This window comes from Stegodyphus dumicola, chromosome 2, assembly GCF_044657685.1.
Source record: "Stegodyphus dumicola isolate Sdum_Otavi_A_Nest chromosome 2, ASM4465768v1".
Taxonomy (NCBI): Eukaryota; Metazoa; Arthropoda; class Arachnida; order Araneae; family Eresidae; genus Stegodyphus; species Stegodyphus dumicola.
This window is the reverse complement of record NC_140769.1, coordinates 58,255,326-58,271,863: the sequence shown is the minus strand read 5'-3', so window position 1 is coordinate 58,271,863 and position 16,538 is coordinate 58,255,326. Positions and strand designations below refer to the sequence as shown.

Below are 16,538 nucleotides of genomic sequence, written 5' to 3'. Positions count from 1 at the left end.
AAATATCTTTTTATAATATTTTTTCTGACGTTTAATGGATTGTTGGATGAAAGGATATTTCCTAATCACAGCGATCTACACCACCCATAGTTAGACTGCAATTAGAAACAATCTTCGCCTTGAGTATATCTCCATTTTTTTATTTTTGAGGCTGACCATGGAAGTATCATGAATACTGCTCATCAAACACACATCCTTCATCTTCGGTTGAAGAATCTAAATCATCTATATAACGTTTCAAAGAACTGGATGCCATTTTACAACAAAAAGATCCCATGCACTTTGAACCAAAGAACTTATAACCTCTAACCTTTGAAATCTTCAGTAAAGTGCTGTCATCTATTGAACTGAGCGCACATTAACTTTTCCCAAGATACAGTCGGTTTTGACAAAGAGATGAAGCCGAAATAAACGTCTCCCGATATATATTCGGGTATAACAATACGATGCACTCAAAAAAAGAAAAATTACCCCGAGTAATACTCGGGCGTGACATTTTCGAACACCAGTGCTGTGCCCGAGATTATCTCGGGCATGACAGTTAAAAGGTTAATGACATTGTATGGAGACAAGACAATGTACCTCCGTACATTACCACTTGTGTTCGGCAAGTGCTGTAACAGCACTTTCAAGATAGAGTCATCTCTGATAACTTTGCAGCCACCACGATTGCCTGACCTTACTTTGATGGATTTTTGGTTTTGGGGTTATCTGAAATCTAAAGTGTAATCATCAAATTCAGAGTTTTGTCAGAATTCAAAGATGCCATAAAACAGGATGTTATACATATTCTTCCTGCAATCTTACATTCGTTGTTGTTGTCAACACTCTTAGGCATGTAATGTGTTATCGTCTGTGAAGATAGACATGATGAAAACCTAGGAGTTTTTTTCATATCCTCCTAGGTTGTCATTGATTCTTTCCTTTGCAAATGCTTTATGCCAGCAATTTTCATCAAATGTGTGTTATTCCAACTCCATGTATGATTTTTCAATACACTGATCAATTTGCGTAGGAAAAAAGTGGGTATTGCCATTCAAAAATTTAAAAATTTTTCATTGTTACTATAACCATGAGTGCACTGTTATATATATATATAAATTCAATAACAGCCTCTCCTTGAAAAGCAGCTGAAAGTGATTAGTAAATTGAGTGTGATATGAAATATAAAAATTTTCTTAATGTGCATATTTTGTATGCATATTATTTATTGATATATGTATGTGTTATCAGAATGCTGTAGCAGTAAAATAGTAACAAAGAAATGGGGGGAATAAAACCTAAGCTGTATTGAAATAAAAGTCAGTAATAAGAAAAAATATTAAAAAATTAGCTAAAATTGCTATTGTTTACAGATTAAGAATTTTTTTGGCTTTTTCCATCTAAAAAAAAAAAAAAAAAAAAAAAAAAGTTATTGGTCATACATTTAATTGAAAATTTTCTAACAAAATTTAAGGTCTCTTAATTGTCATTACAGAACGCAATAAATGTAAATGCAATAATCAATTCTAAGTTTAAATGGGCAGATCTTAGAAACATCATATAATTTAATATTTCAGTTTACTATCTATTGATTATGATGATTATTATTTTAGCATTTCAATATCATTCATTATTTACAATTTTTTGCAGGTTTTGAAATTACTTGCTTTTCTGAGATGAAGAAAACTGTCAGAATATTTGTCTTGTTTCTTGAAGCATTTCTTATCTCATCACACAGAAATAAAGAAACATGCTCAAACTGGTATTCACTTTTTAAACCTATTGTGTGTACTTTATCCAGTGCTCATAATAGACCATATATGTCTATGAAAAGGTTCTTAACTGCATTGCAGTTTATAATTGTTTTATACCAAGAAGCTGAAGGATGTTTAACAGATGAAAAGAGTAACATATATGCTAATATTCTTGTTGAAAACAAAACAGAGTTTGTTGAATTTATGTATCAAAAAATATTTATGAATTTAAAAAATGATATTGATATAGCTCAGAGCAATATATTTTTTGATGCCTTGCATTTATTATCTTCTTTAAAAGCATACAAATGTGCATTTTATAATAATTTACCTATTTTGCTAAAAAAATGTGAATTTCTTATAGAAGATTCTTCTTTGAAAAAATCTCAACTTCTTGCCTCATGTAGAATTTTGAATTTTTTATTCTGCCATCTTCCTGATACTGAGCAACTAATGGAATCAAGACTAGATTATCATTTATTGTTGAATATTATGCAAGAGAATATTTTGCAGTTTAATTTAGCCAAACCAGAATTTGTAAAAAATGTTGAGAAAAATGAATGGCTAGAATTCACAACTAAATCAGTATGTGATTTTTGGAATGTTGCAATACTTATAATAAAATATTCTTCGGAAGATAAAGTGGAAAATTTATTCAATGTGTTAGCAGATAATGCTCGAAACACATATGAACAAGGTCCAATCGTAGCTCTTTTGCCCACTTTAAAATGTATGAAAGTTCTTATTTCAAAATTCGATAGATGCAGTTCTCATTCAATATCTGATTTGTTAGACACATCTTGGAAAGCATGTATAGAATTAAGAGGAAATGAAATATTTCGTCCTGCTTTAAAATGTTTTATTGAAATTATTTTTCAACCTGAAATGTTATATTTTCATGATGTTTTACATGAATATATTGAAAAGCTACAAAAACTGGAGGAAAATACTGTTGGTGTTTTTTACTACCTCATAAAACACTTTTGTAATGTTTTTAAGCTGAAGACTCTGATTAATTCAAAATTCAATAGCATACCTTTGCTTGTGCAAGCATTAACATATGGACCCATTCATCATAAAGGCCAAAGAGTAATGGAAGAAACAATAGCTTATATCATTAACTTAGATAATGATCTTGCTACTAGTATATCAGATGTTAGCGAGCCATCTTTCTGTGTAAGAATTATAGCTATTGATTTTCTGATGAAAAACTTATATTATGAATTGGGATGTGATGCTGAAGAAAAAGAAAATTTTGTTTTGAATTTAATTAATTCTTTAATTGATACAGACATTAGTGTCAATTATACACGTAGTTCTCGGTTTGTTAATTCATATAGCCACAGACTGAGAAATAGAATATGGCAAGTAATTTTAATTTTACAAAAGAGTGTTCATAATATAAAAAATGTTGAAAAGCTTCTGTTGAGAGTTCAGATTTCTTTAGAATCTGATAATCAACAGCCTTCGGTTCGTTACTTTCAAGAATGGATTATTTTCAGCTTCTTGTATTCTTTTAATTGTTTACTCAGTAATTTTATTTCAATAATAGAACAGTCAACAGAAAAAAGACCTGGCATGATTATTTCCTTGCTTTCTGTGTTAGTGCTTTTGATTTTGCATAATGTACTAAAATCAAAATGTGACATTCTTCAATGTTTCCCTATAATAATAAATTTTTGCATGGCCCAAAATTTTACTGTAAGACTGTATGCACAATTAGCATTAAATAAATTATTTTCATTGTGCCAGAAAGAAAATTATACAGATATTATTCTAAAATATGATTTTATTCATAATATAATAGAATCACAAAATTTGATTAATGGAGTTGGTAATTTTTACAAGAATATACAAAAACTGTCTGATGACTTTTATTTTTCATCATTTCATCCCATAGAGCACTTAAGCTTTCAGACAATTTTCTTTCATATACCACGCCTTTCAAATATAGCTCCTGATGAATGGATTAAACCATCAATGATGGAAAAATATGTATATTCTGATCTAAATTATCCTATATCCTTATATAATTGTGATGAAAAACTGAACAATAGCATTACAACTTCTTGGTCTTCTAAATCAAACTGTGAAATGCCAATTGATTGTTATGATTCAGTGGATTATAATTTTCAGAAAAAAGTTTGTCCTTGGCAGGATACTTTAAGCAGTGAGAATAGTGATGATCTATTTGGTGAAAGAAAACAAAAAACAAGTGGTAATTTAATAGTTGTAGCATCCCTTATTGATAGAATTCCAAATTTAGGTGGGTTATGTCGCACTTGTGAAGTCTTTGGTGTTTTTGAATTTGTGATAGGATGCCTCAAATATACAGAAGATAAGCAATTCCAAAATCTTGCTGTTTCATCTGACAAATGGGTTTCAATTAAGGAAGTTAAGCCTTATCACTTAAAGGAATATTTAATCTCTCTCAAAGAAAAAGGTTACTCTTTAATTGGAGCAGAACAGGCTGATGATAGTCATAAACTTACTAACTATAAATTTCCCAGAAAGTCTGTTTTGCTATTAGGCCATGAAAAGGAAGGACTGCCAGTTGATTTTATTCAATTACTTGATGACTGTGTTGAAATACCACAGCAAGGAATAACGAGATCATTAAATGTTCATGTGAGTGGTGCAATACTTATTTGGGAGTACTCTCGACAACATCTTTATAGTTCATGAGTCAAGGTATTAAAAGTACTTTTGTAATAAGAATCTCTTTCATGATTTTTATAAGATATTAAAAAAGCTTTTGTAGTAAAAATTGCATTAGTTTGTTCTGTTATCTTTTATTATATGCTGATAAGATTATGTAATTTTTATTATATTGATGTACATTTTATATTGTTATTACATGAAAAAGCTGTCACAAATACCAGTGGTCGCCAAACTCATGAAGCTTCTGAGCTACTGTTCCATTTTTATAAATCCTTTTGTGAGCTACCGACCAAAACAACTACCAACGTTTTAAGAAAAATCTTAAATTTTTTTTATTGCCTATAAACTTACATTTCTAGTAAATATGAAATCAATTTTAATTAAACTTATGTAACAAAAAGAAACTGAAATTGAACTGTACATAAGAAAGAAACTGAAGTATAGTTAGTAATAATTAAGAAATGCAATAACAGATTTTTTTAAATCAGATTTATTAATTATAATGAGAAGGATGGAGCCCTTATTTTGTCATCAACAAGATGTTTAATGTTGGGATGTGATGCTGAAGAAAAAGAAAATTTTGTTTTGAATTTAATTAATTCTTTAATTGATACAGACATTAGTGTCCATTATACCCGTAGTTTCCGGTTTGTTAATTCATATAGTCACAGACTGAGAAATAGAATATGGCAAGTAATTTTAATTTTACTAAAGAGTGTTCATAACATAAAAAATGTTGAAAAGCTTTTGTTGAGAGTTCAGACTTCTTTAGAATCTGATAATCAAATAGTAGTAAAGTAGGAAATGGCTGCCTTTCGAATGCAATTGTCTGTTCTTCAGGTGAGTCTGTTTCTATACTCATTTTTAATTAATTTCATACTAGAAAAAGAAATCTTACCCAGATATGTAGAGCTAAACTTTGCCTTCACTTTGAGACAAACCTGAACTATAATTGGTGTTTTTTTTCCCCCCGGAATAAGAGCCCAAATATTTTCAAAGCTTGAAGAAAGTGATTTTACAGATAAATCATTTCGAAAATCAGTAAGTTTCATCTCCACTGCAGCATTGTCTTCTTAAAAATCAAGGCATGAAGCACCTCTTGAAAACACTGTAAAACCCTGTCTCTACTCAAACAGCAGACTTCTGTATGAAACACTATATCACCATATTGGCAATCTAGTAGCATCAATCAATACTCTGAACAAACATCTCTGAATTGCATGTACTCTAATTTTGTTCACTATTTTTATGACTGTTTCATTGCATTTTTCATACTTAAAAACTTTCTGCACAGTGACTCGCAGTGTATTTATTACACAATGGTAAGACAGAAATTTTGGAAAGCTGTTGTCTTTATGACAGAAAGTTATGAATCCCTTCTCTCTGCCTACCAGGTGCAAAAGCTCCATCAGTTGCTAAGCTCACCAACTTATTTATAGGAATATTTTTAGAGTTGACAAGATCTTTAACTGTTAAAAATGTGCCCTGTCCTCTAATGCATCCTGTTAATGGTATATCCAAGTTAGTAAATGTCTAACACACGAAAAAGATAATGTGTACAACCTCATGCATATACAGTCATTTATGAGAAGGCTGACAATGGCAGTTGCACAGGAGAAACAATCAGCTGTTTTGCCAGCACCTCCTATCTTCAGCATCAGCTCAGTGGAGGAATCAAGGTTAAGCAACCGGAGCGCTAACTTGATCTGCCGAAAATATTCTCACGAGTAGCTCGCAATTGACGGTTTGGCGATCACTGACAAATACTAAAGATTAAATTTGTGTTTAAAATTAAGACATAAATCTGTTAAGACTTTTTTTGAAATTTCACTAGCTGAATCATGTGTAGTATTGTTACACAATAGCGTCAGAAATACTTTTATACTTTATCATATGATTTTTTTTATAACATTTATGGTAGAAAATTAAAAGTCCTTAGTTGAAGGGCACTTACTTTTGAAATGCAAAGAGAGCTGTTTGTTTATATTTTGTAAAAGATAACTTTATTATTCTGTAAAATAACAGAGAATATAAAAATTGGGCAGTTAAAAGTGCTCTCTGTTATATAATTGTTACCAGCTTCTCTTTTATTTCAAAATTATCAAAAATAATTTTTGCAAAAATGGCCGACTGAGTTGTATCAACTATATCAGTTGATTCGTCAAGTTTCAGGGAGAAATAGCTACAGCATTCAACGTCAGTTTTAAGTTGTGAGGTAACGTCAGAACGCATAACTTCAACCCTTCTCATTATTGTATTTGCAGAAAACTGTACAGATTTAATAGCAGACATTATCTCAGTTTTATTTTTGAAACTATCAAATAATGCATATGCAGCTTTTAAAAATGCAATTTTGATTATTTCTCCATCTTCGTATGGTTTCTTATTCTATGCATTAATACTTGAAACTTGGAATGACACCTCCGTTGCTGCTTTATTCTTGCTTAATGGTTTTAAAAAAGTTGATTGTTGAGCATTAAGTTTAGGTTGTAGCTGCCTTATTTTTTCTTTCCTTAGAGAAGAATTTAGTAGAAAATTCTTTTCAATTCCTGCATGAATGGTTTTGAAGTGATGGTCAGCGTTCCATTTCTTCCCGACTGATACACTTGCACAGCACAGTACAGTAAACACACACATTTGCCCTTCACCTGGATCGGTTTAAAGAAGTAATCGGTTTCTCATTCTGAATGAAAGTGATAAGTTTTTTACTTGAACACGCCATCATTACAACAGACCTAGCTTACTAATAATGTGTAAATCGAAGTATCCAAGTTAGCAAATGTCTAACACATGAAAAAGATAATGTGCACAACCTCATGCATATACAGTCGTTTACGAGAAGGCTGACGATGGCAGTTGCACAGGAGAAACAATCAGCTGTTTTGCCAGCACCCCCTATCTTCAGCATCAGCTCAGTGGAGGAATCAAGTTTAACCAACCGGAGCGCTAACGCGATCTGCCGAAAATATTCTGACGAGTAGCTCGCAATTGACGGTTTGGCGATCACTGACAAATACTAAAGATTAAATTTGTGTTTAAAATTAAGACATAAATCTGTTAAGACTATTTTTGATATTTCACTAGCTGAATCATGTGTAGTATTGCTACACAATAGCTTCAGAGATACTTTTATACTTTATCATATGATTTTTTTATAACATTCATGGTAGAAAATTAAAAGTCCTTAGTTGAAGGGCACTTTAGTTCCTTTTGAAATGCAAAGAGAGCAGCTGTTTGTTTATATTTTGTAAAAGATAACTTTGTTATTCTGTAAAATAACGGAGTATATAAAAATTGGGCAGTTGAAAGTGCTCTCTGTTTATATCTCTAAAAAGATTTACACCAAACTTTGTGTGGTTACTCTACAGTAAATTAAAAATACGTGGATAACTGGTTATATTTTGGTATGAAATAAAATTATAAACAAAAGGGAACATTATTTCTAAATGAATATCTCTAACCTGGATTTAACTGTAGTTGTAAAATTAAATTAAGAACAAATAATGCATGGTACTAATATAAAATTTAATTTATTATTTCTAATATTTAATTCAATGGACTTTTTTGTCCACAACTTTCACCTAAAAACATGAGATCTTTTATTTTATTGCTTCCTTCCAGAATATAAATTACTGTTATTCCTTTTATATTAACATTTTGTAGATATGCATCATAGCAAAACTGTGTAGCTATATATATATATAAAACCTGCTTTTTGCATGTTGAAATATTTGAAGTCACCTGAAATTTGAATTATCTATCACTTGGTATAACTATCTGTATGAAATAATGATTGAGCAGAATGGTAAGAAGCTTCATTGTAAAGATTTTCTGGTTAACATCTAATTTACATTATTTGTAGTATGCATTTCCTGTCACTGTTAATCAAAAAGTAGTATCCTTACCAAAATGCAAGATATGCAAACTTTATATTAGACTTTTTATAGTACTGTCATATATCATTATGGTAAAACACATTAGAGCTAAATTGAAGACTTTTTTTTTGGGGGGGGGGGAGGCTCCTGAAGAATAGGGATCTATGTCAGATTACCCTCAGAACTGATAGTTTTATTCAAGATCATTGCTAATCTAAGTTTGCTTTAACTCCTCTTCCCATCATTTTATATGTTGGGATTATCTGTGTAAGGAAGATGATGCTTTTCTGGCAGGCTTTCTTAAAAACATCCATATTTACATTATATATGTTGAAAACCTATGCAGCTGACTTATTTAATTATCAGGAACTGAAGGTAGGGAAGACTGTGTTTTGTAATTTAACCATTTAATTTGTTAACCTTGGTTTCCCAAATGACTATTAAGGCATATAGAGAAAAATAAGTAATTACATTATCAATACTCTGCTGGCCATTAAAATTGCAACACAATGAAGGAAAGCAAATCGAAAAAAAGATATTTATTGTATATAAACAATATGGCATGAAGACAAATTGATTAAATTTGTAAGCAATTTGAGCATTTACAGGGGGGCAAAATTAATAGAAACTGTTCCCACCCCTGGCAGCTAAAACGGCCCTTACCCAGTGAGACATGGAAACGAACTGAGCTTGGATGACAGAAATGGGCAACTCATTCCATGCTGCTTCAAGTCTGTGACACATTTCATCAATTATATTGCAGCATTCGTATCAAGGAAGGTCAGAACATGACATGCAACATGTGGTCTTGCATTATCTTGTTGGAAGATGGTGTTTGGCTGGCCTCGAAGATAGGATACGACCATTGGATATAAGACATCAGAAATGTTCAAATTACCATCAATGTGAACCAGATATGTGCATGTTGTGTACCCAAAGGCATCACACCAGGTGGAGGGCCCGTATGCTGATATCGAATGCAAGCAGGTGACATGCGGTCTTCTCGGAACATCCAGATATGTAGATGGCTATCAGAATACTGCTGCACGCAGAGACAAGACTTGTCTAAAAGATGACGTGCCATTTCTGTATACAGCTTTGTCTTTCGGCACACCAGAGTTGCTGTCTCTCTCTATGCTACATTATCAAGGAAAGCCGAAGTAATGGTCGCCATGCTGATCATCCATGCTGCTGCAAATGTTGACGCACTGTACAAGCGGATATTAGGCGTGCTGCAAACATGCCCATTTCCTGACTAATGTTCCGTGATGTGGTTGTACAGTTTTGCAGGGTTGACCTCACAATATGTCTGTCCTCTCGGGCATTAGTCATGGAAGGGCATTGAGATTCTGCATGCAATTCAGCAACCCATTCATTCCATATTCTCATGACAGTGGTTGGATGTTGACCAGTGCGATGGGCGATATTACGGAATGATAATTCACACTCTAGATAGGCAACGATCCCACCTCTATTAAATTCTGACATTCTGGTAAGCATTTCTTCTTGTTATTCGAAGCATAATATGATATTCTGAGCAAACCCCGACCTTACAAAGTGCTTCTCAAATGAGAAATCAGCTACACAACTTTTCTTTTTTGCAGTGCTTCAGATGTCATTTCTCCCTCCTGCATCGTCTAAATGTGCTGAAATACTAATCATTTGCATATCCAACCCCTTCTTTCCTTCATGTGATTTTGATGTTCGTCAGATTATTCTTTTCTGGTGTTGCAATTTTAATGGCCAGCAGTGTATAATCTAGGATGCTTCAGTTTTGGAGCTTATTACTTTAGTTGTATGATGCTGATAATTTTATGTGAAGTAATATTTTTTTGTGGAAGACATTTCTTCCAAAGCCTTTTTATGTATGCAAAAACTTGAATTTGATAAAATTTAATGATCTGAAGATCTTGAGAGGCTGATAATAGGAAAAAGAGGACCGACAGATTTCATCCCATAACATACTTTTTATACAACTTTGGATTCAGCTTAGACATGTAGCCTTTATGCTCTTTATAATAACTAACGAACCTAATTTTATGTCTTAAGTATTCTGAATAGTTAACAAGATTGCTACATGTGGGATATTTTTTAAGTGAGGACCATTCAGCAGTATCTTCGTAAAGCGTGCATGTTCATATTTTTGCTCATGCATAGTTTCTCCTGGAATGCCTTGCACACAGACAAGTGTTATATTGTATCATATTGATAAAGCATGCATTCCATGTTATATGATAGAAATATTTAAGCTATCCAATGCTAGTAAAATACTAAAGGTATTAGTAAATATATTATATATAAATAGCAGTAACTAGTAAACACTGCTATACATTTCCTGACTGCTAGAGATGTGATACTGATGATTTATCAACATATCTTTTAAGCATATGGTTTGAATGCTGTGAGTGCTGGCAGAATTAGTTAAGTGCTTGAGAGCTGTGTAAGGGAAGGCTGGGAGAATGACCTTGACCAGGATTGCACAATTGAAATCTATGAAGGGCCATTTAAGAAATGTTAAAATTGGTAAGGGCCACACTTCACAAATAATAAACTGAAATCTGTAAGAGTGTAAGCTTAAATGTAGGTACTGCTAACCCCCCTACATAGTTTAATTTAAATATTTCGAAAAAGTTTTCAAGCTTTCCCATTTAATTCAAAATACAGTGAATTAAATAAAAAGTGAAGTAATTTAATATTAAAGTTAGAAATGTATGTATAAATAAAGTATAAAAAATAATTTTGAAAAAAAATATTTTCTGACTTAAACTATAAAAAGGAGAATATATCATTCAATGTGTTGTATTCACCTGCTTCTTGGATACTCAGTCTTCGTAGTTTGTAAATTTGAAAGTTGCTATTTATAAAATGTCACTTAAATGTTCATTGGTAAGGAATGACCTATTTTCATTTTTATTTAAATTCATAATAGAATATGCTTGTTCACAAACATAGGTACTGAGAAAAAGGAAAAGAAAAAAAAAAAAAAAAAAAATGGTGTGCAGTGTCAATTATATCTGAAAAGTTACTTTTGTCAAGTTTCCTTTACGGTGTTTAAGTAAATTTGAACACTGAAAGTTGATGAGTTTTAATTGAAAAGCAATAGGCACGTCGTTGGGATTGACAGAGTCAATAAGTCTGAAGAACATGTTATCTTCGTCAGAAAGACTAAATCTGGACTGGTACTTTTCCTGAAGCATAGAAATGCTGTTAGCAATTTTTTTTTTTTTTTTTTTCAAAACCATATTTGTTAGTAATTATTTTCTCTTGGAAGGTAGGAAAATGAGCAAAGTTTGAATTAGTCAATTGATTATAAAAAACATTAAGCTCGAGGTAGAAAGATTTCACTGAGTTGTACATCATAAACACTGTGTTATCGTGTCCTTGGAGTGTTTAATTCAGCTTATTAATATGACCTGTAAGATCGGCAAGAAAATATAAATCAGCTTTCCAATCATTGTTTTGAAGCTCTTTAAATGTTTTATGATCTTTGTGAAAATTGTATGATTTTTGGTCCTCTAATGCTACAAAGTGGAACAGCATATTACCACAGCTAAGCTATTTCACTTTAGTGTGATAAATCTATATAATTGGTTCCTATTTCTTCAAGGAGTGCTTGAAAACCTTGATGTTTAAAACCTCTTGCCTTAAGTTAGTTGACTATTTGCGTCACTGTGAGAACAATATGTTGATTTGGCAAAAATTTTTAACACAAGGTTTGTTGGTGTATAAATCACTGATATTTTCTAATCTTGGTTTTACAGTGTTTCTCAATTAAAACAGAGGCTTCATTATGTTTTCCAACCATAGAGGGAGCATCATTTGTACATATACCATTCAGCTTTTCCCATCAGTTGAATCAATAACTTTGTTGTCTATGTCTTCCCTCATTATTCAACCTTTAATTGGCCATAAATTTGCAAGCTCTACAAAAATTTCAAACTTGCCTGTAATGCCTGTAAATTTTTAGGAAAAAAACAGTTTTTGAAATTTTAGGGTTGAAGTTTACTAATTTTTTAGAAAACAAAAGTATGATAATAAAGCAAAAAAATATTGTTTTTATTTAATTATTTCATCAAATTGCAAAACAAAAAGTTTAAAGAAAGTCAAGTAAAAGAAACAAAAACAGTAAATTTATCTTATAAATAATAAAGTACTGTTAAAAATGTATAAAATTAAATGAAAAGTGTAATTTCAATGTTAAAACCACTTACTTAAATTTCATCACACTTCTATGGCATCTATGGTGTAATTATAATATGAAAACATAAATATATATATAAATGTAAATGAAACATAAATGTAATATTTGAGTTAATTTTTTTTACGATCAATAATTTTGAATGGTTATCTGTAATTCTTTGGGTAGCTAATAACAATAATATTATGAATGCATATTAAATTTTTGTAAATTTGTATATGGGTATTAAATTTATACAACAATAATTCAAACCAGAGACTAAAACCTTTTTTTTAGTATCTTAGAATAGATATTTTATCAGTAACTCATATTATTATTTTTAAAAATTACCAACCCAAAGATACACACTTCATATTAACTACATATAAAAGTAATCAAAATCTTGAAAAATGGTGTACTATTTTGATTTGTAATATAAATATTTACACAATTGCAAAAAATGATTTGCAGGTTTACGTCATTTAACGAACAGAAAAGAGAATTCTTTTTTGGTAAATAAGCACATGATTCAAAATATAGATGAGAAAATGAAAATTTAAAATTCTGTCATCCTTTTGTAACTATATAATCAGATTGTACCAAATAATTTAACTTACTTCACAACTTTGATGCGAGAAGAAGCTCTTGAATCATGTTGAAATGAAATTTAAAAAGCGGGAAAACGTGTTTTGGCAGTAGCAGCATGTCGGCTCATCCCTCTTTTTTTTACACCATAACTTTTCTGTTTATATAAGTCACATATCCAGTTACGTGGAATCACGCTACAATCCAACTTTTGCAAAAACAGCAAAATTTTGTGACAGTTACAAGATTGAATTGAAAGTATTGTAAAATTATATATATATATATATAAAAAAAAAAAAAAAAAAAAAAAAAAAAAAAAGATTTTGTTAACTCAAATAAAACTGGAAAAATTTTGTAAGAGCTTTAATAATATTTTTTTTCTTTGCAACAAAACTGATTGTTTCCTTCAAATAAAAACTTTGTTTAAAACAATCAAAATGTATTCAACAAAACATGTTTTATAGTTTTAATGAATTACTTTCTCTGGGCGTTTCTCTAGGCTCTCTTCTACATTATTAAAATATCAGTGACGGGTTGCAGAAAATTACCCAGTGGGCCACATGTTATCCCTATCCTTGACGAACCATACTTGAATTGGCCGTATGCTTGTAATTATCTATAATCTTGTACTAATTCATAAAGTAAGGAGTTCACTATTTCCATGCACTGAGTGAATTTCCCACTAGTTTTCCAGTTAATTCTTTATAAAACTTTGGCTATAGGAATAGTATTCTTGATGGATTTTTAAGGGTGCTTATCCGGGAACAAAATAAAGATTACCGTATTTGACGGCATATAAGACGGACTGGCATATAAGACGCACCCTTATTTAGAAGGCCACACACATGTAGATGTAGAAAAAGTTATGTGTGTCTAGACCTTTATCCGGGCTAAAAATAGCATTCAGTATTGAAAGTTAACCTGTGTCCTTTACGTATGAGACATAGGTAACTTTTTTTTAGACAAAATTTAGGAAAAAAAGTGTTTCTTATATGCCTTCAAATACAGTACCTATGCTGTGATATTTTTGACCTGATATCACAAAGAAGGTGATAAACAGGAAATGAAATATAGTTATCCCTGAATTGAATCAACAATCACTGGAGTGGCAGTACAATCTTCAACAAGAATGAAATTACAATAATGAAGCAGCATTTATTGTTGCTTCATGACAATAATGAAGCAGCATTTATTGTTGTTTAATGAAGCAACAATAAATGCTGCTTCATTTTCTCAATCTTTGAAAAATATTCATTCCACAAGTCAGAATAAATGAAGTAGCATGCTGTCTGCTGGAATTCTATTGCTCCATGCCAATGCAAATTGCCAAGTTGTTGGCTGGCTGCAATTGGATTGCTTCTCATATGGCCCAAACCTAGCACCAAAGGCTGTAAACTTTTCATGCAGCTGAAAAGATCTGGTGGGCAAGTATTTCTAAACTGATGAAGAGAACAGTAGTTCAGGATTGCTAACTTGGTTCAGAATGGATAGCACATATTCACACTGTGCTGCCCTGTTCGCATGGTTGTAGGGGAGCTGGCTGTCATAATCTTGAGCCTGGATTCAGATCCTAGAGAAGACATAGATGCTTGTAGTATGGGGCACCTAAAATATGTTCATGCTGAATTCTTCTTGAGAAGTTTATGGTAGGGAAAAGGGATATTAGAGACAGATTCATCTTCTGAGGTGTTCTCCTTTGGAAACTGATGAAGCTTCCTCTTTCTTATGAATGTAATACAGCTATTTGCTATAGTTTTTGCTTTTGTCTAAATTAATATGACAAAGTCGAAATAATGTTTTTATTAACTCTTTAAATTTAACAGGTTTGGTTTAGTTTATTAGGTTATGCTAAAACACATCAGGGCCATTTGCATAATTTAAATTTAACAGAAGGCACCATTTGTGTTTACAAACCAAAAAACTTGTGGTATTTGGTACTTGTGGGTATTTAAAATAACACATGTTGAAATTCATATTCAAGTAATGTAGTCAGAGACTACACAAAATTATTTACTTAAGCCGTCTTAACTATTTTAATGGCACATTTTTAATGTTGGCTAGAAAAATGTCTAAAGCTAAAATAATCTCTGTCAGAGCTGGTGATAGGATGTAGACTGCAGGTAAAGCTGCCAAAATCTTTAAAACATTCTAAACCCTTGGCTTAAATATTGAAACAGTTCAATTTACATTCTGGTGGGGACAATGGAAAGAAGTTATAGTAAAGTCTTTAAATTATAATAATTGGTTATTTAATATCAAATACCTTATACAATGTGTGTAAAAAGATGATGCAATTGGTAATTTGTGTGATTTATTGCAGCTTATGACTGAAGTCATTTTTTGTCAGCTATAAGATCTGAAAGGATTGTATTGCAGCTAATGTAACAATAGTGAATTAAAATCGTACAGAAAATAGTACAAAGACAAAAATATAATTAATCATGAATAAAGAGAAAATGATTTTATCTTTTTTATTATCATGCATTCAGAAATACCATAAGCTTAATTCCAGGGAAAAAACCTTGTTTAATATGATTAATGTAACAATTAATGCAGTCTAATTAAATTGTGTTAATAAACAATTGGAATAATTATATTATTATTAGCCACCAATTTGCATCAGTTTTGGAAAATAAAAATCACATTGCAGATAAAATCATTAAAGTTAACAGAAATCAATTGCTTAAATTTTGATGTCAAAATGTTTGATTTTGCTCCCTCTACACAAAATTATGGGTACTTTTCTATTAACATCACCTGATTTTTTATTACCAAGTAGAGACAATGTTGATAAATCTGTTAGCAATTGGTACTTTTATTTAATGATTGAAGATTTTTAGTTCTTTCCTTTATAGCTTTAATTCTAAGCATTCAGTTGCATTCTCTGCAGTTATTGAAATTTATAATCGACTGAGAGTAAGAGAAGGAAGCTGTAACTTTTTCCCAAGAAAATTGTATTTTTCCAAATCAAACAATTTACTCAAATGATCATGATGTGATGCTGTACTTTTAGAAATGCAGTATTTAGTTATATATAAAAGAAAACTGGTTTAAAGGCAGATGTATTCAAATTTTTGTTTTCTAATAAATACTTTGCCCACCTGGATTTTAAATCATTTCAAAGCAATGTTATATAATGAATACTTATTTGTGAACATTTTTTTAGATTTTTCGTTTCCAGAGAAGCTTTATTCCTTTGCCTTTCATTGTAACAATCTGTGACCGAGTAAATATGATCATTGAATAATGGTAATTCATCTTGCATTCATTTCCTAGGAAATGACCTTTGCTGCAGGAGGTCTACCCTTTTATAACCTGAAATAAATAAATTTCTCTTAAGGACTCATGCACAAAGTCACTAGCCATTGTATGCTTCACCATTGCTTAAACATTGAACTATTTTCGGATCCATGGCATTTTTCTAGCTGAAGATTATTCTTGCACAGTTTGAATGGAAAGCAAGCAAATATCTCACATTTTCATCATCCGGTTCATTAAATTACG

General features: G+C 31.2%; 1 protein-coding gene across 3 annotated transcripts in view; it reads left to right on the top strand.

Annotated features, from left to right (window-relative positions):
• Positions 1–16,538, top strand: part of LOC118197378 (tRNA (guanosine(18)-2'-O)-methyltransferase TARBP1) — a 65,999-nt gene that overhangs the window by 46,959 nt on the left and 2,502 nt on the right. For 2 of the 3 annotated variants that reach the window (XM_035368887.2, XM_035368886.2), the window contains exon 9: positions 1,633–4,427. In XM_035368887.2, coding sequence (XP_035224778.2) covers positions 1,633–4,421 — 2,789 coding nt within the window. In that variant the 3' untranslated portion in view covers positions 4,422–4,427. Of the gene's footprint in view, positions 1–1,632; positions 16,141–16,538 lie in introns of those variants that run through there. The other variant, XM_035368885.2, reaches the window with a different exon arrangement.